The following is a 26,182-nucleotide window of genomic DNA, read 5'->3' as shown; positions in this document are numbered from 1 at the left end:
CCCCAAGATCGCAATCAGGAGGCCCCGGAGTTACGAACTAATTTGGTGTTCTCCTTTTTAGAAAACGGGTGGAAGTGAGCGACCAGCCAAGCTAGGCTTGCAGGCCGGGCACCGGGGAGGGAGCGAGGCGGGCGGTTGAGTCACGATCGCCGCGGCCACGCACACCTGAGCTTCGGACGATAAAAGGCGGCACCTGGGACGAAACACCCAGGCCCTCCAACCTTCGCCCTCCGCCCAGGCCTAGGGGAGCGGGAAGGAAAAGCAACTTCTTTCTCAAGACTCGACGACGGGCGTCCCCAAGGAACGGAAGGGGCAGAGAGAAACCCCCAAGAGTTCCCCCGCCCGGCGCGGGAACTCGTGCGGGAACTCTGCCTCGGGAGCCGCAACGCCGCGGCCGAGCAGGCGTGGGAGGGTGAGCCAACCGCCATCTTCCCCGAGCGCCCAAACCGACAAAGCGCGGGGCAGCGGCACAGCTTCGCCGCCGCGGCCCGCCCACTCTCGCGAGGCCGCGAAGGCCTCTGGGAAAAGCGGGGGAGGGGAAAGCGAGAGAAGGAAGCCGGGATGCGGGGCTAGAGGAGGGCCCAGGCGGCGAGCGGAGCCTCAGGAAGCAGAAGGGGCGGGGAAAGACGCGACTGACGCGGCATGCGGGCCAATGACGGGCGAGCTCGGGTGGACGGCCAGCCAATGGGCTGTGCGGCCTGGCGCAGGGGGCGGGCGCCGGGGCCGAGGGTAGCTTGAGCGCGGCGGCGGCGTTGTTCAGTCACAGGGAGAACATTCCAGAGGTGAGTCCGGTGGAGAGGCGGGAGCCCCGCGCCCCGTCCCCCGTTCTCCCCGTCCCCTCGACCCCCGCGGGCCGCTGGCTGGCGGGGAAGGCACCCCGACGCCCGCGGCTCACTGCGCCTTCTCTCCGCGCCAGGTCGCCAGGCCCCGGGCGCTGAAGGGTGTGGACCCCGGACGTCGCTGGGACAGCCCCTCCCCGCTGCTCGGCGGCGCCTGGCCCGGCCGCTGCTCGCTGCGCTGCCTCCGCCGCCTCCGCCGCCGCTTCTCGGACTCGGGTTCGCGCGCGCCTCACTTCATCCCAGTTCCGGGCGAGCAGCGTTGGGTTTATGTCTTTATTTGACGAAAACGGTGAGTCGGCGGGCCGGCGGGGAGATGGCGGCCGCACAAGATGGCGGCGCGCCGCGTGACCCGCGCGCGCGCGTGTGTGTGTGAGCGCGCGTGTGTGGCGCAGTTTGGGCGGGCGGACGGGCGGGGCCGGGCGCCGCGTCCCCTCCTGTCCTCACACCGCCCCCCGCGCCCGCCTGTACCCCACCCCCACCCCGGCCTCGCGGGAGCGCGCCGCGCGGGCCCGCCGCCGCCCGGGGCTGACTCAGGCCTAATTGCTGCATTCCTGAGTCATCGCCGCGGCGGGGCGGGGGCGGCCGGGCCGGCGCCCCTCGGCCGGTTTCGTTTCCCCCGCCGGGCGGCGCACATGGCGGGGCTGCCGCGGGCGCCGGGGAAGCTGGCGACGTTGCGCCTCTGCCGCGCCCGGCTCGCGGGGGCCGCCGGCTCAGCCCTGACAGCCCCGGAGGAAACGACGGGCGCGGGGACGGGAGCGAAGGTTGCCGGCGCGTGTGCGTAGAGAACAGGAAGGGACAGGAGGTCGCGGTCGGGGCCGGGCGTCCGCGCACGCTCCGCTGCGTCCCGCGAGGCCGCGTTCCGTGGGTGTCGTCGGGGACGGGTGGCTCTGGAGTGGGCCCTGGCTGCCGAAGGCGCAGCTTGGCCGTGAAGAACGGTTGCACAGCCTTGCGTCGTCGAGGGATGTGTCACAAGTTTGTTGACAGCACGGGCTGCGCTGGGGGGAGGAGAGGCCTGGGTTCGCTCCTCGGCGGTGGTTAAAACACGGCCCCTCGGCCGAAGCCCACCGTCGACGTGGTGACTGACTGGTCGGATAAAAACCCAGAGCCGCTGAAGCGCCGTAGTTGGTTGTCGTTTCAGTCTGGTGTCTCCCAGAATCACATCTTCGTCCAAATGGAGGCCTTTTATGTTGCTGCAGGTGTCCCGTGTTACGTGAGTCTGTGAGCTGGTTTGTGCATAACACAGATGCTTTTAACGTTGGAGCCTTAGGCGTGATTAAACGGAACGGACAGGGAGGTGTCTTAACGCAGGCTTCGCGTTAAACGTGGGGGATTTGTTTGTTCTCTCTCCTCTCTTTCAGAGCTGTTGCGCAGCCATTGGTACCTGTATTGGGGAAACATAGCATACAAGCAAGAAGCTTACAGCCTCAGTGGCGAAAAATTTTTCATGTCAGAGACCGAGAACTCTTGCAGTCGTTTATGTCATCCCTTCTTCTCCAGACAGAGGATACCAAAAAGTTGCAATCAAAGATCTCTTCATCTTATTGATAAAGCCACTAATAAGCCAAAATGTCTGTCAACGTCAACCGCAGCGTGTCAGACCAGTTCTATCGCTACAAGATGCCCCGTTTGATTGCCAAGGTAATGTTCATCTTCATTTTAGTAGCAAGTCCTAAGCTTTTTTTCATAGATTATTGAAGATTGCTTCTCCCAGGGTAGACGCGCAAAATTAAACTTCTTACTTCCTTTAGGTTGAGGGCAAAGGAAATGGAATCAAGACAGTTATAGTCAACATGGTTGACGTAGCCAAAGCGCTTAATCGGCCTCCAACGTGTAAGTAATGCCTCTTGAAAGAAGTCTAAAGAGGCATTTTATTGACGTAAACGTGATAGTTTCTGGTCTGCAAAATCTTGCCTGGATTGTATGTTGATTAACTTCTGGGTCGAGTGGAAATTTGGGCTTAAAACTCATTGATGTGTTAGTTGTTACTGATACAAAAAACTATCTGGGCAACACATTTTTTGAACCTAGCAACTTAAAAATACAGAGTGATGTTTGTATAAATGAGGGTGAGCAGCCAAAGATTAATTTAGTTAACTCTAATGAATCAGAGTTTCTTCCCCCAAATAGATCCCACCAAATATTTTGGTTGTGAACTGGGAGCACAGACCCAGTTTGATGTTAAGAATGACCGTTACATTGTCAATGGATCTCATGAGGCGAATAAGCTGCAAGACATGTTGGATGGATTCATTAAAAAATTTGTTCTCTGTCCTGAGTGTGAGAATCCTGAAACGGATCTGGTGAGTGCCTGCCTTTGAGGTTTTTGTCAGTAAAAGAAAAAAGTGTATCTGTTTCTGTGATGTCAGCAAATTATGTTCCCGGGAAGGCAGAGCAAACATCAAATTTTGCAGGTATTTCCATACTGACTTCATGTTAAAAAAAAAAAACAAAAACTTTTTTGATATTAGACTTGTGTTTTAGATGCCGTTTGATGGTTAGATGCTTTCATATTTTGTTCCTCACAGAATATTCATCATATATTATGGTTGACATTTATCTTTGCTTTTTTGGCAGCATGTCAATCCAAAGAAACAAACAATAGGTAATTCTTGTAAAGCCTGTGGCTATCGAGGCATGCTTGACACCCATCATAAACTCTGCACATTCATTCTCAAAAACCCACCTGGTAAGTGCTTATGATAACTTCTAAAATCTTAGCATAAAGCACCTGATTGTTGGAAACAATGGAAGTTTCTTTGCTGCTGTAAAGCTGGAGTGAGGTTGACCTTTGAATACCTGCACAAGTGAATATTTGCCTATAACAATAGGTTCAGCCCTCTACATCTAAGGTTCAACCAACTGTGGATGGTGTGATACTGCAGTGTGTATTTATTGGGGGGGGGGGCTCCATGTAAATGGACCTGTGCTGTTTAAACCTGTGTTGTCCAAAGGTCAACTGTTTAAGAAATTTCTAGTTATTGTGCCCTATTTTACTGAATTTAGAACTTTTTTGTTAAATGTACCGTTGTATGTATTGTTAAAGGTGAAGTACAGGCTGCCAATTAAACTCTACCACATTCTCGATTTTCAAGACCTGTCTTAGGATGTGTGAAATAACTGTAAAACAAATTGTGATGGGATCCTAGTAAAGGATTGACTTCTGGAAAACGTTTGTAAATGCGGGTCTTTGCTCATTAAGCTAAAGTGGTTTTAGAGCATGCAAGCAACACTCTGTGGCAGATGATCAAAACTCTGACACAATTTGAGCTTGCTATAGCAAGAAAGTCTAACCTATTCCGGTGTTCTCTTCTCTGTGAGACAAGCCGTTATATAGACTTAAACAGTGTTCCAGCTGTTGGCTAAAGTGCAGTTAAGAAATACCCTTGTTGGGGCTTCCCTGGTGGCGCAGTGGTTGAGAATCCGCCTGCCAATGCAGGGCACACGGGTTCGAGCCCTGGTCTGGGAAGATCCCACATGCCGCGGAGCAACTGGGCCCGTGAGCCACAACTACTGAGCCTGCGCCTCTGGAGCCTGTGCTCCGCAACAAGAGAGGCCGCGATAGTGAGAGGCCCGTGCACCGCGATGAAGAGTGGCCCCCGCTCGCCGCAACTAGAGAAAGCCCTCGCGCAGAAACGAAGACCCAACACAGCCATAAATAAATAAATTAATTAATTAATTTTTTAAAAATACCCTTGTTTAAGTTCATGAGGGATGGAAGGAGAGGGCCGTGAGTGCCACTTCAACTGCCTGGTCTTCTGAGGTACTACCACTCGGTCTTAATTTTACCCAATAGTTAATACCACTGATAGGTAGGGACATTCCATTCGCAGCTGGAGTTGCTTACCTATGAAATACAGTGGATGAATTTGATTTGTGAATTCTTTTAGAATTATAGGTAGCATTTTGTGTGTGGTTTTCTGAGGGGAGGGTTTCAAAGCAAAAGGGCAAGATTTTAAATGTTCATGATGGGCGATAAAGTGTAATATAAGTTACGGTACTAAACTTTATTTTCTTTTTGTCCCTGTAGAGAATAGTGACAGTGGTACAGGAAAGAAAGAGAAGGAAAAGAAAAATAGAAAGGGCAAAGACAAGGAAAATGGCTCCGTGTCCAGCAGTGAGACACCACCACCACCGCCACCCCCCAATGAAATCAGTCCTCCGCATGCTGTGGTCAGTGCAAGGTTGATGGGTGTGGTGGGCACTAAAATTGTGTACACTGTGACCTTTGGTTGAGGTGAGCAGAAATGAACTGCTCTTCAGTGAACAATACATCAGTATATTGGGTTCCAGGTGCTATTCGTTGACTAAGCTAATGTGAACACAAGTTTAGTGGGAAGTTGATGTTGTTAACTTGACTAGAAATCTGGGATTTCTTTTTATTACCTATAAGGTCTTTTTTTTTGGCCAAGCATTTTTGTTCTTAAAAACAGGAAGAAGAGGAAGATGATGATTGGGGGGAGGATACAACAGAGGAAGCTCAAAGGCGAAGAATGGACGAAATCAGTGACCACGCGAAAGTTTTAACCCTCAGTGATGATTTGGAAAGGACTGTTGAAGAGCGTGTCAATATCCTGTTTGATTTTGTTAAGGTAAGATACTTGCTTCAAGAGCAGTTAAACATTTTGTGATCGCACTAAATCAGCTTCTACCCATCCTCGAGCTTTGTTAGATATTAGTTTAAGCTGGGTATTTGGCAGGTAGTTGGTTGTGGTTTTTTCTTGCTTTCTTTTGAAATACTCAAATACAAGTCTCACCTTTACTACCTCTATTCAGAAATTTTTTTGAGGGTGGTTCCAGGCACTGTCTTTGGCAGGTGTGTATTATTTAGAAGTCCTAGAACCTCCTTGAATTAGAGGAAGAGTTCATAAGAGCAGGGACTATGGTATCTCTAGAGCAAAATGTGCCTCCATCTCACTGAATTGCTTCCTTTTATTTGCAGAAAAAGAAAGAAGAGGGTGTTATTGACTCATCTGACAAAGAAATTGTAGCTGAAGCAGAAAGACTGGATGTAAAAGCCATGGGCCCTCTTGTTTTGACTGAAGTTCTTTTTAATGAGAAAATTAGAGAACAAATTAAGAAATACAGGCGCCATTTCTTACGAGTAAGCGAATCATTCTAGATTCATAAGATTTTACAGCTGTGTGACCTTGGAAATACTGATTTAACCTCGTTTATTGTCATCCTGAAAATGGAGATAATTGACCTACCTTAACAGGAATGGGAGTACCTGGGAAATGGTGCATGTAGTCCCTTACACGTGAAGTAGAGATGTTTAAGCATTGACGACTGCTGTAGGGCCATGGCTTTAAAGAACAATTCTAAGGCAATAAGTATATTTAGAACATATATTAGAGTTGTCAACTTAGAACATCTAAGAAAGCTTGTTAATGCCGAGATATTTATTTGCAGTTTTGTCACAACAACAAAAAAGCTCAACGGTACCTTCTTCATGGCTTGGAGTGTGTGGTAGCAATGCATCAAGCTCAGCTCATCTCCAAGATTCCACATATCTTGAAGGAGATGTATGATGCAGACCTTTTGGAGGAAGAAGTCATCATTAGCTGGTCAGAAAAGGTGGGGAATATTTAAATGGCTCTTTAAGATTAGAAGTATTGGGGCTTTTTTGGAAGAAGTAGTTAACTACTAATACCTAGTCTTTACATGCTTGACTGGTATAACCTGTAGGGTGATTCTCATCATGGTAGCTTTCTAGTAAGGTTTCTAGAAAACCTTACACACTCTAATACTTTGTGCTGAATACATTTATTCTGTTGAGGGGTCAAGATTAGGATGTGGCCCAGTCCTCTCAAAGAGATGGGTGTGGGCAATTATATAAATGACTTGCATTATTTTAAATTCCTTTAACTAAGAAAATCATGCTGAACACTTTTTAGGCCTCTAAGAAATATGTCTCAAAAGAACTTGCCAAAGAGATTCGTGTCAAAGCGGAACCTTTTATAAAATGGTTGAAGGAAGCAGAGGAAGAATCTTCCGGTGGAGAAGATGATGATGAAGATGAGAACATTGAGGTAAGCGCTGGGGAAATCGTTAAATACGGTGTTCGTGGTGGGTGTTTGAGAATTATAAAATGCCAGTATCGGGTAATGATACAGCCTCTTAACTTGGAAAGTAATCACATTAATAGAAAAGGTGCTGGAAATCTCTCCTACCCCCAGACATTGATTCCAAATAAACATTGTCTGAATTTCCAAAGGGAGAGTTTATTTAACCTAAGTATAGGGGTGCTGATTGTCCATAAAAATAAGGTACTGTTAGGCTGTGGAGGGTTAACTTAGTTTTTACATACGCACAAAATTTCATGAAAAATAATGGCTGTCTCTGGGTAGTTTTTGTTCTTTGTTGACCATTGACTTATTACTGTTTTTATTTTATAAGGAGGTTTACTGGGATAAAGGTTTACCATCAAAAATCTTCGTTTTATCAGGTGGTGTATTCGAAGACTGCCAGTGTACCGAAAGTTGAAGCTGTGAAGTCTGACAAGGACGATGACATTGATATTGATGCCATTTAAAGGGGTGGGTGCAGCCCAGCTTAACAGTGTAATGCTGAGAATCTTTCTGCATCATCAGCCAGAAGTGCAACATGTATGTGCAAAAGCTAAAATGGCTTAATGTCATGCTACACTTTCTACTAAAAACGTATTGCTGTGAGTGGTCTGTATTTAAACCCAACAAGACATCTAGGGAGTCCATACACATATCAGTGAGCAGATGTAGTTTGCTTATTTACAGCATGTTTCTTTTTGAAAATTTAGTGGTGGACACATTTGGATCACATTTTTACAGTTATAAAAACAAAGATTTGATTTTGGTCGTTCTTCACGTTTTTGGCTCTGATTGACTTAAGTAAGCTAAAATAATTGACTCCTTTAAAAAATGTTGCACCATCATTTAATCTGATAGGATTATTGGAGCCTGTTAGGTATTGTTAGGTGCTGAGACTGTAAAGAGGTCTCAGCAGAAGGTGAACATGAACTTACCAATACCTCACTCAGTCATTAAGAAATGTAGTACTTTCAAGTCTTATTTCTAGTTCCTCACATGGGCCTCTGGTAATGCACATTCTTCCCATGCCAAGGTGGACGGATGATCAAATGACAGTGCAACGCCTTTATCTCACTGAGATGTTAAAATGACCCGAGTGTCCTATAGATAATTCTAAGAACAGGTTTTGAAACTTGAATTGGTTTTTTTTTTCATTTCTTCTATACTTGCCCCAAATTGTAGTCTTTGAAGTCATGTGCATTGCACGTTGGATGAGCCAGGGGAATTACTACATTAACATAAGCATTTTATTATGTGTATGTAGCTCTTGCTTTATACTGAGAGAAAACTGAAACTTTGGGGAGTGATTAGTAAGCTCTACGATTTTATTTGGGGGAAGCAGGAAAAGGTAAACTTAATCTCTAGCAAAAACTGAGCATAATTTTTCAGCATTTACTCTTGATTCAAATTACAATTTCAAAATATTTAGACATACTGTATCTTTTGTTCAGTGTGGATTTTTCCCTTGATAAACTGGTTCTTTGATGATTTCTGCATTTGGACACATAGCTTATACTTCTTTGGTTTTTGTTGCTATCTTGCCAAAATAAGTGTTAACTATATCTCAAACTCCCCCCACCCCCCAAAATGTCTTATTTTTTAAAAAAGCTAAAAGCATACTTCTGAGAGCCTATATTTTGGTGTAAGACTTGGGGTGTTTTTTATTTTCACAATGAATATTGTGAGATACCCGGGAAGTCTGTGATGATGGCAACTGAAAGCAGGTGACGAGGGCCTGACCCAGCCCATCCTGGGCTTTAGATTTGGAAATAACTTGCTTGTGATTTGCTTACCCAATTTGCTGATGTAAACTCACTTGATAGAAGGGCTTATGACTACATCTGAGAAATCATCTTGAGGAAGTAAATTTACACAAAAAGTACACTGTGGGAATCAAAATGCATGGAGTGAATTTTTATTGGAGCACTGGCTTACATCATTCACCTCTTTGTGATCCATCTCACAGATTACAATGAGACCTTAACAAATGTATGTAGGTTTTTTTCACATTGAAATTATATAAACATTTGGTATAATAAAACCTTGTTAGCTTGATATTTTAAGAAATTAAACCCTGGCGGTCTTACTGGAGAGGTACAAATTGGTCTCCAGCTGCCTTTCTTGATAGATTTTGATGAGATTGAAGGAGAGCCATATACCTACCTGGAGGGAATGTGCTTTGTCGCACCAAAGAGCAGAGGTCTTTGCAAATTCATGTCTCACCTAGGTTTTAAATTTTTACCATTATCTGAAATTGTTTAGGGGGGATCAAGTTGCATTCAGCATACCCATTATCAAGCTAATGAGGTTCTGTTATAGAGGGTTTTTTTTCCCTTTTTCTTCCTTTTTTTTTTTTTTTCTTTCCCCCTTAAATCTGAAGGAAAACTTTCAAGGCTTCTAAACACTAAAAAGAAAATTTTGGCTTAGACCACTGTTCAGTCTAGTGCCAAACTTTCAGTGGAATTCAAATCCACATAGTAAGGAGTTTATTCATAGCGGCTATCCTAATAGAGTGATCTTTCACTTTGCTGTATTCAACTGTCTTAAAACTTCCTGTTTGAAACAGCTATGTTACATGATTAAAACAATGTTAAAATTATTTTTTGTCTCTGCTTTAATATTAACCTAAATTTTTGTTTTTAAAATTGAAGCAATGAAATCTCTTTTTTGTAGCTGTTGCTTCAGATTCGTGTTGGATGTTTCCTTCTGCAGTTACCCCCCTACTCACAGAACAGATGTGGCTCATTACAGTGGCTTTCCTTAGATCTCATGTTCTTATTCTGTAACTCAAGTTGATCACAAACCGAAAAGGTCTGCTTTCATCTGGTTTCTTAAAATCTTGCCTAGGTGTTGATGAGGGACTTTAGATGTGTCAGGTATATAGTTAAATAACTGGCTATAGCATTTAGCCTTAGTTAAGAAAGGAATGTTTCTGAAGTTCTCTCTGAGGTTAATGAACTTGCAAGGTACTATTTGGGCTCCTGAAGGTTTGAGAGAGAATGGGCATTCATCTAGTGAATTGCTACAGCTTCACCTGCCAGTATTGATGAGTAACCCCAAAATGCAAAAATTTTGCCCAATCTCTGCATTGTCAGTTTTGATGGTTTTTCAGATTCCAGCCTATTTGACCACTCCAAAGCTTCAAAGCGCTGTCGGTACCAGGAACAGTATTGCACTTGAATCTCTGCCCTCTCCAACTATCATGTGGTTTGTGTTCTGTCTTTCCTGAATGGACAGAGTCATGTTTACATCTTCTCTGTCCCCAGTACTCTGTATAGACCTTTACTCCTCCAAGAATGACACTCCATAAGACTTGCCAAAGTTGTCATGTCTGACCTGTGCACAGCCTCCAGAATTTGTCCCTTTGAGCCTTTGTAGGAGGTTGGGAGCTCAAGCATTGTGGCCACCTGTCTCGGTTCTATATTCCAGCCCTAGCCCAACAAAGAGGTCTTCAGAAAGATTGCTAGTTCTTCACAGCCGGAAAATTGAACCATTCCTATGTACTAGGATATGGAAATATCACGGAGAGGTTCTTTCCTCAGAACCAAAACCAGGACTTGTACATTGTTCTCAATGACTGGCATTCGGTTATGCGTTCTGTGAGTTGAAGGGGCGTATTCACCTGGGCTCTGGAGTCATCTAGGTTTTGGCAGGCCCTCTGTGTAAAACTGGAAGCCCATCTTTCTGTGTCTAATGGGGATGGTAATGCCTGTGTACAGCAATTAGAATACTGCAAGCAGGAGAGAGAATGCCTGACTGGGGCAGCTAGGGAAAACTGCCCTGTGTGGAAGAGAGACAAAAGGGAAGAAGAGCTCATGCTGGTACCTCCAGACATTCAGAACAGGGGTTACAGTAGATTGAGAGCAGTGGGTAGTTGAAAGGGCTGTTATTTTTGGCTGGAGCAGTTGCAGGGTGGTACAGTTTTTGCCTCGAGCAGCCCTTAATGTGCAGTGATGTTCAGACCAGTCTAGAGCAGAGGCAGAGGGCAGGCCATGGCCCCACCTGGGACCCGTAACATAATATAGATAGCAGCACGAACCAGCAGCCAGCCCAGCCTGAGAGAAGGATTGATGGGTGCAGGGCCAGTGTATGAGGCTGGGTTGAGTCTGGTCCCAGTGGTCCTCTAACATCCAGGGAAGGAATCCTTCCAAAGTACCCAGTGAGGTCGGTGGCATAAAGATAGGTAACGTGTACTTCACAAGGAAGGAACAAGTCCTGAGGAGGAGGAGACTGGCCTAAGGTTCCACAGCACACCCACATATAGCCCAGACCCCATGGCTTCTGTGTAAACTTACACCTTGTCCCACCCTACAGTTTTCAGGTCCTGTTAAACTGGGAAGTACCTAGGGCAAGGATAAGGAGTAACTTTTTGGTCCTTAGGGTGGTTGGTGGAGGGAGGGCCAGATAGCAGCTCTCAGGGTCCAGGGTTGACTTGGGTGAAGCTCCAGACAGAATCTGAGATGGGGTGCCAACCTCATATGCACCCCATCTGCACTCCTGCCCCGCGTCTCACACTTGCTCCAGCCTTGCCCCACCTTAAAGGAGCTCACAGACCAAAGCAGACACAGGGCAGAGGGGTGGAACTTCGGAGGACGGAGGAAATGATTGGGGACTTGGGAGGAATGTCTTTGAGAAGAGGTAGCATTTCAAAGGAGAAGCAGGAATTTAGCTGGGAGGAAGAAGTAGGGGAGCACATCTGGAAAGTAGAAGCTACTCCCTTTAGTTGAGTGCAGTGCATGTGGGGATGAGGCTGGAGGAGGTGGCAGGACTTACCTGCAAACTGAACCCTGGAGGACTGAATCTTCACAAGTTGCAGGAGTGGAATTATATTTGTATCCTGCTGCCAGGAATGCCGAGCCACGGGGGGGAATCGAGGGCTGTTGATCCCATGGCTGACAGCCAGCAGCTGCCGCGAGGGTGGAGTGGTCAGACAAGGATGCACTCCGGCCTGGGGATGTCAGGGTCCCCCGGCTGGCCTGAGGGCACAGACCCCTATCCCACAGGCGGCAGAATCTGAGCACCCAGGAGTGCTGGAACCTTCCCTGCAGACCAAGATCTGCCGTCTGGGGTTAGGGCAGCACCCTGGAGGGGATTCCAGGAGGTTCAGGGCCTGAGTGAACACAGGGTTTTTCTGTAATGACTTCCAAACTAGGAACAGCTCTCTGTAGTTGCAGGGTTGGATTCCTCAAAGAGCAAAGAAAAGCATTCTCAAATGTGATCACAGATCTTATGTGTTAGTCAAGTTCTTTTGGTGACAAATAACTCATGGAGTCAGTTGGGGGGAAGGGTTTCCCAAGGATTCACATTATGACAGAATCATTGGGAGCCCCACTGCACAAACCTGGCCTTGAAAGGACCCAGAGACACCAGCAGGTCCAGCCTTGTGGACACAGGTTGTACCAGCTAGGACTCCAGGTGCCTGGGCAAGAAAGAACATTCCTCCAGGGCGCTTGCCCATATGTCTACTTCTCTCTAGGTTTCTCCAATTCTCCGTCCACTACTCGTGAACTTCCTGGCCCTGTGAAGCTACACGGAGCCTCCTCATGACTTGGCTTTCTCATGCCCGCCCTGGGACCATCAAGCTTCTGTTCCTGCTGGTTAATGCTCAGTTCTCCAGACTTACCAGTTCAGATTCCTAAGAAGGCATGTCTGATAGGATCCACTGGTCTTTCAACATTTCTATCAGGTTGATTTTTTTTCACTTCCAGCACCATGAGCTCCACTGGCAGCTCCAGTCAAATGTGGCCAAAGGTGGGGGGCGGGGGCACCGCAGGGTGTTACAAGGGATTTGAAACGTGGCTGCCAAAGGCTACCTCACAATAGGGATTTGTGATTGGAGCAAGAGAAACCCTGGCGCTTGGAAACATCTAGGACAGGGTGCTTTCACTGGAACCTATTTGCTGTGTAAAGGACATCTGCTCAGCAGCCTCCTTGTATAACCAGGCAGTTAAATAGCAAGTGGACTCTGCCCTTCTGTGAGCACCCAGCACTTCAGTTACCCTGTGTGGGAGGCAAGAGGACAGGACATGGACCCTGCTGAAGAGATCTTAGGGTCTAATAGGGGAGGCACAATTTGCCTTCAGGAAGCTACCGGAGGTTACCTGATAAAGAGGTGGCCTTGCACAGTTGTGGTTAGAATCTGTGTGAAAGGCTGTTAGTGAAGGTTTCCTGGGAGGATGCAGAGTGGACGAGTTCCTGAGTTAAATAATATCCTCTGGGCCACAGGGAGACCCAAATGCTGGAGCCAGATGCAGACTGAAGAGGAACATTTTGTGTGAAAGAAAAATCAGACTGTGGTGACCAGGCTATAGATACAACACAAGGGACGTCAAGGAACTAAAGATGTGGAGAAAGTCAAGAAGATGATGTCTGAACAAAATGTAAACGTCAATAAAGAGAAAACCTAAAAAGAAAACAAAAATAAACTATGGAGTTGAAAAGTACAATAACTGAAATGAAAAATTCACTAGAGGGATTCAAAGGCAGCCTTTGAACACACAGAAGAATCAGTGAACTTAAAGATAGGACAAGGGAAGAATAGAAAAAAAAAAAAAGATTGAAGAAAAATGAACAGAACCTAAGTGACCTGTGGAACACCATGAAGAGGAACAACATATACATTGTGGGAGTCTCAGAAGGAGAAGAGAGAGAGGGAGAGAAAAGGGCAGGGAGAATATTTGAAGAAATAATGGCTGAAAACGTCCCGAAGTAAATGAATGAAGCTCCACGAACAACCAAGAGGCTTAACAAGTTCCAAGTAAAATAAACACAAAGAGACCCAGCAGAGACACATAATCAAATTTTCAAAAGGTAAAGAGAACTTGAAATCAAGAGAAGCAATTCATAACATACAGGGCCCCAATAACCTAGCAGGTTTCTCATCAGAAACCTTGGAGGTCCTGCAAGAAATGCTCAAGAGACTCCTGCAGGGTGAAATGAACGCTAGACAATAACTCAAAGCCATAAGAAAAAAGATCTCAATAAAGGTAAATACATGGAAAATTATAAAAGCTAGTATTATTGTAACATGGTTTGTAACTCAGTTTTCTACGTGATTTAAGAGAATAATACATTAAAAACAATGTAAGAGCTAGTATTATAACTTTTTGTGTTATCTTTTGGGGCACTGCACTGTATAAAGATGTAATTTTGTGACATCAACAGATACGGGTAGGGATAGAGCTGTAAAGGAGCAGAGATTATGTTAGTGGAGAGTGTATAAATTCAAATCAGAGTGTTAAAACTTTAGGATGTTAAATGTAGTGCCCATGATGACTACAAAGAAAACAGCTCTAGAATATATACAAAAGGAAATGAGGACTTCCCTGGCGTTCCAGTAGTTAAGACTCCATGCTTCCAATGCAGGGGGTACGGGTTCGATCCCTGGTCGGGAAACTAAGATCCCACATGCCGCACCATGCAGCCAAAAAATAAAAAATTAATTAAAAAAAAAAAAAAAGCATTTAACCTCAAAAAAAAAAAAATCCACTAAATGCGAAAGACATCAGTAATGCAAGAAATGAAAGACAAAAAGCTATGAGGCATGCAGAAAGAAAACAAATAGCACAATGACAGAAGTCCCTACTTAACAGTAATATTTTAAATGTAAATGGATTAAACTGCCCAATCAAAAGACAGAGATTGGCAGAATGGATAAAAACACATGACCCAACAACAAGCTGTCTACAGGAGACTCACTTGAGATTCAAACACAAATAGATTGAAAGTGAAAGGATGGAAAAAGATATTCTATGCAAATAGTAACCAGTAGAGATAGAGGTGGCTATACTAATATCAGACAAAATAGAGTTTAAATCAAAAGAGTTTACAAGAGGGGCTTCCCTGGTGGCGCAGTGGTTGAGAATCTGCCTGCCAATGCAGGGGACACAGGTTCGAGCCGTGGTCTGGGAAGATCCCACATGCCGTGGAGCGACTAGGCCCGTGAGCCACAACTGCTGAGCCTGCGCGTCTGGAGCCTGTGCTCCACAACAAGAGAGGCCGCGACAGTGAAAGGCCCGCGAACCGCGATGAAGAGTGGCCCCCACTTGCTGCAACTAGAGAAAGCCCTCGTACAGAAACGAAGACCCAACACAGCCATAAATAAATAAATAAATTTAAAAAAAAAAAGAGTTTACAAGAGACAAAGACACAATATGTTAATAAAAGTTTAAATGCATCAAGAAGATATAACAATTAGAAATATTTACACACCTAATAACAGACCAGCAAAATATATGAAGGCAAAACTGACAGAATTGAAAGGAGAAATAGATGGTTCTACAGTAGTAGTTGGAGATTTTGATACCCCACTCTCAATAATGGATAAAACAACCAGATGGAAGGTAAGTAAGGAAATAGAGCACTTAATACGATAAACCAACTAGGTATAACAAATATACATAACACCCTGCCCAACAACAGCTATACACATTTTTCTCAAGTGCACATAGAACATTTTCCCCAATAAACCATATATTAGGACACAAATTAAATCTTAATACATTTCAAAAGATATCATACAAAGTGTCTTCTCTGACCACAGTGGAATGAAGTTAGAAATCAACAGCAGAAGTAAAACTAGGAGACAAAAATTGTAGAAATTAAGCAAAATTCTCTTACACAATTGATGGATCAAAGAAGAAATCAAAGGAAATTAGAAAACGCTTAGAGATGAATAATAATTTAAAAAAACAGGAATTCCCTGGTGGTCTAGTAGCTAGGGTTCTGCACTTTCACTGCAGGGGGGCATGGGTTCGATCCCTGGTCGGAGAGCTAAGATCCTGCATGCCACATGGTGTGGCCAAAATAAATAAATAAAATAAACCACACACATCATACCAAAACTTAAGAGACACAGTAAAAGCAATGCTAAGAAGGAAATTTATAGCTATACGTGCTTATGTTAAAAAAAAAATCTCAAATCAACAACCTAACAACAATTTAAGGGACTGTAAAAAGAACAAACTAAAAGCTAGTGGAAGGGAGGAAATAAAGACTAGAGCAGAGATAAACAAAATAGAGAATAGGAAAATAATAGAAAAAATAAATGAAGCCAAAAGTTTGTTCTTTGAAAACATCAGGAAAACTGACACACTTTTAGCTGGATGGAATAAGAAAAAAGAAAACAAAGTCTCAAATTACTAAAATCAGAAAAGAAAATGGGGAGATTACTATTGAGTCCATAGAAATAAAAAGGGTCATAAGTGCAGTATGCACAATTGTACACCAACAAATTGGATAAACTAGATGAAACGGACATTCCTAGAAACACAAACCCTACCAAGACTAAATCACCAAGAAATAAAAACTAGTATAACTAGTAAGGAGATTGAATCAGAAATGTAAAATTTCCAGACAATAAAAGCCACAGACCTGATGGCTTTACTGGTTAACTATCAAATATTTAAATAAGAATACAATCCTCAAACTTTTCCAAAAAAATTGAAGAGGGAACACTACCTAACTCATTCTACAAGGCCACCATAACCCCGATACCAAAGGCAGACAAAGACACTACAAAAAACTATCTCTTATGTACATTGAAGCTAAAGTCCCCAATAAAGTACTAACAAACTAAGTTAGAAACATATTGAAAGGATTATACATCAGGCCTACGTGAGATTTCTTCCTGGAGTGAAATGATGCATCAACACAAAAATTGGTCAGTGTAATATACCATATTAACAGAATGAAGGAAAAATCTACATGATACATCTTGAGTAATGCAGAAAAAGCATTTGACAAAATTGAACACTTTTTCATGATAAAAACATGCAACAACTTGGAATAGAAGGAAACTACCTCAACATAATAAAAGCTACAAATGAAAAGCTCACAGGGAACATCATACTCAATGGTGAAAGACGGAAAGGTTTTCCTCTAAGATCATGAACAAGGCAAGGATGTCTGCTTTCAACACTTCTATTCATCATAATACTGGAAGTTCTAGCCAGAGCATTTAGGTATGAAAAAGAAAAAAAGTATCCAAATAAGAAAGGAAGAAGTAAAACTATCTCTCTGTGCAGATGACCTGATCTTATATGTAGAAAACTGTAAGAATTCCACCAAAAAACCCAAAAAACTAAAACAAACCAAAAGGGCTTCCCTGGTGGCGCAGTGGTTAAGAATCTGCCTGCCAATGCAGGGGTCATGGGGTCAAGCCCTGGTTGAGGAAGATCCCACATGCTGCGGAGCAACTAAGCCCGTGTGCCACAACTACTGAGCCTGTGCTCTAGAGCCCGTGAACCACAACTACTGAGCCCATGTGCCGCAACTACTGAAGCCCACACACCTAGATCCTGTGCTCTGCAACTGCGACAAGAGAAGACACCGAAATGAGAAGCCGGCGCACTGCAATGAAGAGTAGTCCCTGCTCGCCTCAGCTAGAGAAAGCCCGCAAACAGCAACGAAGACCCAACGCAGCCAAAAATAAATAAATAAATAAATAAATGTTTTTAAAAACCGAAAAAACTCTTAGAACTAATAAATAAATTCAGCAAAGTAGCAGACTACAAAGTCAAACACAAAAATCTGTTGCATTTCTATACACTAACAATGAACAATCTGTAAAGGAAATAAAGAACAATTCCATTTACAGTATCATAAAAAAAAAACTTAGGTATTAACTTAACCAAGGAGATGAAAGACTTGTACAATGAAAACTACAAAGCATTGCTGAAAGTAATTAAAGAATACACAAATAAATGGAAACACATCCCATGTTCATGGATTGGAAGACTTAATGTTGTTAAAATGTCAGTACTACCCAAAACAATTAGGGATATTTAGGATTGCATCCCAAAGTTAAAAAACTCATTCACATTTATACCATTTTAATTTCAATAGCATCCTCTACTCCTATCAAGCTTTTTTACCACCCCTTTCATTACTGCTGTTAGAAATTATATCTTTATGCATTGTGTGTCCAAAAACAGGTTAACAATTGTTTATGCATTAGCTTTTAAAATCACATGGAAGATAAAAAGTGGAGTTACAAACCAAAATTCCAACAATACTATATGTTTTTATAATTGCCTGTGCATTTACCTTTACCAGAGATCTTTATTTCTTCATATGGTTTTGAGGTACTGTCTAGTGTCCTTTCATTTCGGCCAGAAGGACTCCCTTTAACATTTCTTGGAAGGCTGATCTAGTGGTGATGAACTCTTTCAGCTTTTGTTTATCTAGGAATATCTTAATTCCGCCCTCATTTTTTTTTTTTTTTGCCTCACAGCATGTGGGATCTTTGTTCCCCAATCAGAGATCAAACCCACGCCCCCTGCATTGGAAGCACAGAGTCTTAACCACTGAACTGCCAGGGAAGTCCCCCACCCTCATTTTTGAAGGATAGTTTTCCCAGATACAGGATTCTTCACTGACAGTGTGGTTTTTTTTTTTTTCTTTCATCACTTTGGATATATCAACCCACTGCCTTCTGGCTTCTGAGGTTTCTGATGAGACATCTTAGTGGGCATTCCTATATGTGATGACTTGCTTCTCTTGCTGCTTTCAAGATCCTTTTTGTCTTTGTGTTTTGAAATTTTGAAAATAATATGTCTTGGTGAGGGTCTTCTTGAGTGTTTCCAATCATGTCTGTCATCAAAGTTGAGAAGTTTTCAGCCATTATTTCTTCAATTAATCCCTCTGCCCCCTTTTCTGTCTTTTTTTCCTTTTGAGACACCCACAATGCATATTTTGGTTCCTTAGGCTCCATTTACTCTTCTCCAATCTTTTTCTTTTTGTTCCTCAGACTCAATAATTTCCATTTTCCTATCTTCAAGAGTGCTGATTCTTTCTGCTGCCTGCTCAAATTCACTTTTGAAATCCTCTAGTGAATTCTTCATTTCAGTTATTGTACTTTTCAGATACAGAATTTCCTTTTGGTTCCTTTTTATGCTTTCTGTCTCTTTACTGATATTTTCCTTTTGTTCAAGTATTATTTTCTTGATTCTGTCCTTGTCTTCCTTTATCTCTGAATATTTTTAAGACAGTTGTTTTAAAGTCGTCTAGAAACTCCACCATATGCTCTTTCTTAGACAAAGTTTCTGTCAGTTTATATTTTCCTTTGAATGGGCCAGATTTTCCTGTATCTTTATATGTCTTATGATTTGTTATTTTTGTTGAAAACCAGACATTTGAATTTTGTAATGTGGTAACTCTCAAAATTTTGTAATGTGGTAACTCTCAGACACCCCCCCTTCCCCAGAGTTTCCTTCCTTCCTTCTTTCCCTCCTTCTTTCCTTCTTTTTTTTTTTCTCTCTTTTTCTTTTTCTTTTTTTTTAAATAATTGTTGTAGGGTGTCTCTGTGCTGGGTATCAGCCTGAGGTACAAACTTAAGGTCTTCTCAGGTTTTTTCTGAGACTATGTCTTTTCCTGGGCATGTGCAGTGACTTTCTAGATTCCCCTGTATATGTGGTTGCTTTCAAATGTCCCCATCCTTAGGAATTCCCTGGCGGTCCAGTGGTTAGGACTTAGCACTTTCACTGCCGAGGGCCTGGGTTCAATCCCTGGTCAGGGAACTAGTATCCCATAAGGTGTGGGGCACAGCCAAAAAACAAAAACCCCCAAAAATCAAATGTCCCCTTTCTAATTGTCTGGCTTTCAAAAGGAGAAAAAGGAAAAACAAAAGGGGGTAGGGGACAACAGACTCTGTCTCTTTAGATTCTCTGGAAGCCACTTCAGCCAGTGGCTATAATATGACTATAATGATGACTGCCCGCCTCTGTATCTGCACGTCTGTGATCAGAAGAAGCAATCAGCAATCAGTACACAGATCCCTGGTATTCAGAGAACTGGGTCCTTTTTACTTACCTACCCTGGCTCCCATAAACCACTCCAGCAACATGGGCACGGCTTCCTGCTATTGGGCTGAGGGGACTGGGAAATGGGTACCTGCTACCATGTATGCTAAGAGATAAATTGCCTGGAATTAACCAGGGCTTACCATCTAAGCCCTCCCTGGAAACTGAAAGCTTTCCTGTAGACTCCTGAGTTCCAAAATAGTTACTTCAGTCAAATTCTGCCAGTACAATTGTTGTCTGGGTGGGAAGACAGATTCCTGGCACTTCCTACTCCATCATCTTCCCTGATGTCACTGCTATATAAAGAACTCTTATATAAAATTAAGTAACCCAGTTTATAAATCACAAAGACAAATATCCCAATTAAAAATTGGGCAAAGGATCTCTATAGACATTTCTCCAAAGAAAATGTACAAGTGGCTAATAAACACATGAAAAGACTCTCAGCACTATTAGCCATCAGGAAAATTCAAATCGAAACAACAATAAGATACAACCTCACACCCGCTAGGATGATGTGCTAGGTCGGAAAATGGCATCTCAAAAGATAGAGCCATATCGAATCCCTGGAACCTGTAAATGCCATCTTATGTGGCAATAGATGTGATTAAGCTCTCCCTTGAGAGGGAAAGCTTACCCTGCATTATTTGAGCTGACAGTAAATGCAATCACATGTATTCTTATAAGAAAGAGACAGGGAGTTTTGAGAGAGACACACACAATAGAGAAGGATATGTAAGGACAGAAACAAAGATTGGAATGATGCAGCCACAAGCCTAGGAATGTCAACAGCCACCAGAAGCTGGAGGAGACAAGGAACAGAATCTCCACTAGAACCTTCAGAGAAAGCACAGCCCTGCTGACACCTTGATTTCAAACTTCTGGCCTTTAGCACTGCCAAAAAATAAATGTCTGTTGTTTTAAACCACCAAGTTTGTGGTAATTTGTTATGGCAGTCCCAGGACACAAATGCAGATGGCTATAATAAAAAAGGCAGATAACAAATGTTGGTGAGGATGTAGAGATATTGGAACTCTCACGCACATGCACTGCTGGTGGGAATGTAAAATGGTCCAGCAACTTTAGAAAATAGGCTTGCAGTTCCTCAAAATATAGAGTTACCATATGATCTAGCAGTTCCACTCAGGTATAAACTCGAGAGAAATGAAAATATGTTCGCACAAAACCTTGTCCATGAATATTATAGCAGTATTATTCATGAGTCAAAAAGTGGAAACAATCCAAATACCCATCAACTGATGAATGGATCAATAAAATGTGGTATACACATACAGTGGATTATTATTTTGCATTGTACTGTTTGCTTTTCTTAGTGCCTTACAGGAATTCCTTATGTATTCAAGATCTAATCTTTTGTTGATGATGTGCATGAAAATATCTTCACCAAGTTTGTAGCACGTCTTTTCCTTTCTTGATATTTTAATGTAAAGTGGATTTAACTTGTATTTTCCTGATTGCTGACAAAATTAAGTATCTTTTTTTTTTTAATAATCAGTTTTATTTATTTATTTATGGTTGCGTTGGGTCTTCATTGCTGCACGCGGGCTTTCTCTAGTTGTGGCGAGCAGGGGCTACTCTTCGTTGCGGTGCACGGGCTTCTCATTGTGGTAGCTTCTCTTGTTGTGGAGCACGGGGTCTAGGCACACGGGCTTCAGTAATTGTGGCTCAGTAGTTGTGGCTCATGGGCTCTAGAGCGCAGGCTCAGTAGTTGTGGCGCATGGGCTTAGTTGCTCCGTGGCATGCGGGATCTTCCTGGACCAGGGCTCGAACCCGTGTCCCCTGAACTGGCAGGCGGATTCTTAACCACTGGGCCACCAGGGAAGTCCCAAATTAAGTATCTTTATGTATGTTTACTGCCCATTTGCCAGCCTATTTGTGAAGTGCCTTTTCAAGTCTTTTGCCTATTTTTCTACTGGGTTGTTTGACTATTTCTTAAGGATTTGTAGAAGTTCTTTATATATTCTGAATATGAGCCTTTGTCAGTTATATGTGCTACAAATATTTTCTCCAAGGTATTTGCTTGATTTTGTTTGTTTACTCCTTGAATGATGTATTTTAGTGAACAGAAGTTCTTAATTTTACTGTAATCAAATTTATCAGTCTTCCCTACCTGAAATTCCTGAAGATATTATATTATCTATGTTGTATTCTACAAACTTTATATTTTGTCTCTCATATTTAGACCTACAATTAATTTTTGTGTTTGGTGTGAAGGGGGAATCACGTGTTTTGTTTTGTTTTTCTCATATGGGAATATCCACTTGTTCAGAACCATTTACTTAAAAGACTGTTCTTCCCCTACCGCTCTACAATCCCCACTTTGTTGTAAATCAGGTGTCCATTTATGTGTTGGTCGGCTGCTGAGTTTTCTTTGCTATTCCACTGAAATATTTTTGTATTTATACACTAATGCCACAGTGCCTTAATTACCAGACCTTATAATAAGCCTTGATCTCCAGTGACACCATCGTCCTACCTTGCTCTTCTGACCTAAAAGGGTTTTGGATATTCTTGGTCCTTTGCATTTCTATATAAATTTAGAATCAGCTTGCCAAGTTACACAGACACGTACACACACACACACATACACACAACCCTTCTGGCATGTTTGTTTTGTTGTTTTGTTTTGTTTTTTTTTTGGCTGTGTTGGGTCTTTGTTTCTGTGCGTGGGCTTTCTCTAGTTACGGCAAGCGGGGGCCACTCTTCATCGCGGTGAGCGGGCCTCTCACTATCGCGGCCTCTCTTGTTGCGGAGCACAGGCTCCAGACGCGCAGGCTCAGTAGTTGTGTCTCACGGGCCCAGTCGCTCCGCGGCATGCGGGATCCTCCCAGACCAGGGCTCGAACCCGTGTCCCCTGCATTGGCAGGCAGATTCTCAACCACTGCGCCACCAAGGAAGCCCCTGGCATGTTTTATGAGATAGCACTGAATATGTAGATTAATTTCATCAAAGAGTTAATGTGCTTATAATAATGAGTCTTCTGATATGTAAAAATAGTACTATTCCACCTTTTATTTAGATATTCTTTAATTTCTCTCAGTTCTCTCTAGTTTTCTATGCAGATGCCTTGTGTACCCTTTATATAATAGTATATCTATTTATTTTTTATTTGTTTATTTTTTGGCCGCGTGGGGGCTTAGTTGCAGCACGGGCTCTTTGTTGTGGCATGCGGGCTTCCCTCTAGTTGTGGTGTGCAGGTTTTTTTCTCTCTCTAGTTGAGGCATGCGAGCTCAGTAGTTGTGGCGCACGGCATTAGTTGCCCCAGGGCATATGGGATCTTAGTTCCCTGACCAGGGATCGAACCCGTGTCGCCTGCATTGGAAGGCGATTCTTTACCACTGGACCACTGGGGAAGTCCCTATATAATAGTATATCTTTTCACAAAAATTCGTTCTCTAGCTCTTTGTGACTACTTTATAGAAATACAATTTCTTTTCATATTTTTATCTTTTTTTCAATTTTTTTTATTAATTATTTTATTTATTTATTTTTGGCTACGTTGGGTCTTTGTTGCTGCACGCAGGCTTTCTCTAGTTGTGGCGAGCGGGGGCTACTCTTCATTGTGGTGCACAGGCTTCTCATTGCGGTAGTTTCTCTTGTTTGTTGCAGAGCAAGGGCTGTAGGCGCGTGGGTTTCAGTAGTTGTGGCACGTGGGCTCAGTAGTTGTGGCTCGTGGGCTCTAGAGCACAGGCTCAGTAGTTGTGGCGCACGGGCTTAGTTGCTCTGCGGCATGTGGGATCTTCCCGGACCAGAGCTCGAATCCGTGTCCCCTGCATTGGCAGGTGGATTCTTAACCACTGCACCACCAGGGAAGCCCCGATATTTTGATCTTATATCCAGCAGCCTTACTAAAGTCATCTATTAATTCTAATAATTTATCCACGTATTATTTTAGATTTTCTATGTACATATTCTGTCATCTGCAAATAATGACAGTTTTACTTGTCCCTTTCCAATCCTTTTATCTCTTATTTCTCTATTCTTCCTGCACTTACTAGGAGCTCCAATGCAATCTTGAGTTAAAGCAGCCCTTGTGTTTTCTTGACGACAAGGATAAAAGCTGGGAACATTTCAACATTAGGGATGATAAGGTTTGCTGCAGATTTTTGTTTAGATATATTTTTTTTAGCTTATTTTATTTTATTTTTAACATCTTTATTGGAGTATAATTGCTTTACAATGGTGTGTTAGTTTCTGTTTAGATATTCTTAACAGATCAAGGAAGTCCCAATCTATTCCTAGTTTGCTAGGGATATTTAAACAATTGTTTTTCTGCATGTATTGGGATGTTCATATGATTTTTTTTTCTCCTTTATTCTACTATTTTGGTGAATTACATTGACTGATTTTTTAATGTTAAACCAAACTTGCCTTCCTAGAATAAACCCAACTTGGTTGTGATATACTATGTTTTCCATAATCACTGGACTTGGCTTATTAATATTTTATTTAGAATTTTTTTTATCCATGTTCATAAACAATGTAACATTGGCATGTAATTTTCTTTTCTCATAATGTCCTCGTCAGATTTAGGAAAAAGGCTACAATGTCCAACTAAAACAAACTTGTGAGTGTCTCCTTTCTTTTTTAAAAAAATTTATATTATTCAAGTACAGTTGATTTACAACATTGTGTTAATTTCTGCTGTACAGTATCCTCTCCTTCTTTTCTTTGGAAGAGTTTGTGTGAGATTAGTGTTACTTCTTTTCAAAAGTTTGGTAGGACAGGGAATTCCATGGCGGTCAAGTGGTTAGGACTCTGTGCTCTTGCTGCTGAGGGCCTGGATTCCAACCCTGGTCGGGGAACTGAGACCCCACAAGCCGTGTGGTGTGGCCAAAAAATAAAAAAGTTGGTAGGACACCTAGTAAAGTCATCAGGGCCTAGAATTTTCTTTGTGGGAAGGTTTTGAGTTACAAGTTTATTTCTTTGTTGGTTATAGGACTATTTAGATTTTCTATTTATCCTCACACAGTTTGGTAAGGTGTATTTTTCTAGAAATTTGTCCATAGTATCTACATTTCTAAATGTATTGTTATAGGGACTTCCCTGGTGGCACAGTGGTTAAGAATCCACCTGCCAGTGCAGGGGATATGGGTTCGATCCCTGGTCTGGGAAGATCCCACATGCCGTGGAGCAGCTAAGCCCGTGCGCCACAACTACTGAGCCCGAGTGCCACAACTACTGAAGCCTGCGTGCCTAGAGCCCATGCTCTGCAACAAGAGAAGCCACTGCAATAAGTCTGAGCACCGCAACGAAGAGTAGCCCCTGCTCGTGGCAACTAGAGAAAGCCCACGCGCAGCAACGAGGACCCAATGTAGCCAAAAATAAATAAATAAATTTATTTTAAAATAAATAAACAAATAAATAAATAAATAAATGTATTGCTATAAAGTTGTTCATAATACCCTCTTATTGCCACTTTAATGTTTGAAGGAGCTCTAACAATGTCTTTTTTTTAACTCTTGACGTTGTTATCTGTGCTACTCTCTTTTACCGTGATCAGTCTCACCAGAGCTGAGACTTGTAGCTTCATTCATTCTTTCTATTATGTTTGTTTTCTCCTCTGTGTTATTTCCTTTCTTCTAGTTTCTTTGGGTTTAGTTCACTGTTCCTTTTAAAGCTTCTTGAGATGCTTGCTTAGGTTATGCATTTTCAGTCTTTCTTCTTCTTGTCTGAAAGAATGTGTATAAAGCTGAAATAATGTGCTCTTTTGACCATTTGGTACAACTTACCTGTAAAACTGTTTGGGCTTGCTTCAATTTCTTTAATAGTTATAGAGCTATTCATCTTCTGTTTCTTCTTCAGTAGTGATGATGTTTTAGTTTTCTAGCAATTAATTTCTTTCATATAAGCTTTAGAATTATTGACACAGTTTGTTGATAGTAGTCCCTTAATTTTTTTAAAATAAATTTATTTATTTATCTATCTGTTTATTTATTTACGGCTGTGTTGGGTCTTCGTTGCTGTGCGCGGGCTTTTCTCTAATTGCAGTGAGCCGGGGCTACTCTTCGTTGCGGTGTGCCCTTAATTTTTTTTAGTAACTTATTATTTATTTATTTATTTATTTATTTTGGCTGTGCTGGGTCTTATTTGCAGCACATGGGATCTTCGTTGCTGCATGCAGGATGTTTAGTTGCAGCATGTGGACTCTTAGCTGCGGCATGCATGTGGAATCTAGTTCCCTGACCAGGGGTGGAACCTGGGCCCCCTGCATTGCAAGCTCAGAGTCCTACTCACTGGACCACCAGGGAAGTCCCAGTAGTCCCTTAATTTTTTTTTTTTTTTTTAAATAAATTTATTTATTTATTTATTTATGGCTGTGTTGGGTCTTGGTTGCTTGGGCTTTCTCTAGTTGTGGCGAGCAGGGGCTACTCTTCGTTGCGGTGCAGGGGCTTCTCATTGCGGTGGCTTCTCTTGTTGCAGAGCACGGGCTCTAGGCGCACAGGCTTCAGTAGTT

General features: G+C 42.7%; 1 protein-coding gene and 1 long non-coding RNA gene across 4 annotated transcripts; one reads left to right on the top strand and one right to left on the bottom strand.

Moving 5' to 3' along the window:
* The first annotated feature begins 534 nt into the window (after positions 1-534).
* Positions 535-9,503, top strand: EIF5 (eukaryotic translation initiation factor 5). 3 transcript variants are annotated; one of them, XM_082386344.1, is made up of 12 exons: positions 535-782; positions 917-1,128; positions 2,198-2,477; positions 2,588-2,669; positions 2,967-3,139; positions 3,414-3,525; positions 4,867-5,009; positions 5,270-5,428; positions 5,779-5,940; positions 6,249-6,413; positions 6,734-6,868; positions 7,285-9,503. In XM_082386344.1, exons 3-12 carry the CDS (start codon positions 2,406-2,408, stop codon positions 7,369-7,371), a joined length of 1,290 nt encoding a protein of 429 aa, XP_082242470.1. In that variant the 5' UTR covers positions 535-782; positions 917-1,128; positions 2,198-2,405; the 3' UTR covers positions 7,372-9,503. The 3 variants fall into 3 exon arrangements, with proteins under 3 accessions (XP_082242470.1, XP_082242472.1, XP_082242471.1); XM_082386346.1 differs by lacking the exon at positions 917-1,128; XM_082386345.1 differs by lacking the exons at positions 535-782; positions 917-1,128 and adding an exon at positions 1,402-1,607.
* On the bottom strand, positions 9,183-25,995 carry LOC309626062. Its single transcript, XR_014242942.1, has 2 exons — positions 15,053-25,995; positions 9,183-14,746 (listed from the first exon to the last, which is right to left on the bottom strand). It is a non-coding gene; the product is annotated as an uncharacterized lncRNA (long non-coding RNA).
* Positions 25,996-26,182: the final 187 nt, after the last annotated feature.

Source organism: Balaenoptera borealis (assembly GCF_965194805.1).
Source record: "Balaenoptera borealis genome assembly, chromosome: 3".
NCBI classification, from domain to species: Eukaryota; Metazoa; Chordata; class Mammalia; order Artiodactyla; family Balaenopteridae; genus Balaenoptera; species Balaenoptera borealis.
The sequence above is the reverse complement of the archived record's forward strand: the minus strand, read 5'-3'. Positions and strand labels throughout refer to the sequence as shown.

Coding starts and splice junctions, on each gene's coding strand:
- EIF5 (XM_082386346.1), top strand. CDS start 2,406: ATGTCTGTCAACGTCAACCGCAGCGTGTCAGACCAGTTCTATCGCTAC. Junction 3,140..3,413: donor AGAATCCTGAAACGGATCTG/GTGAGTGCCTGC, acceptor CTTTTTTGGCAG/CATGTCAATCCAAAGAAACA. Junction 5,941..6,248: donor ACAGGCGCCATTTCTTACGA/GTAAGCGAATCA, acceptor ATTTATTTGCAG/TTTTGTCACAACAACAAAAA.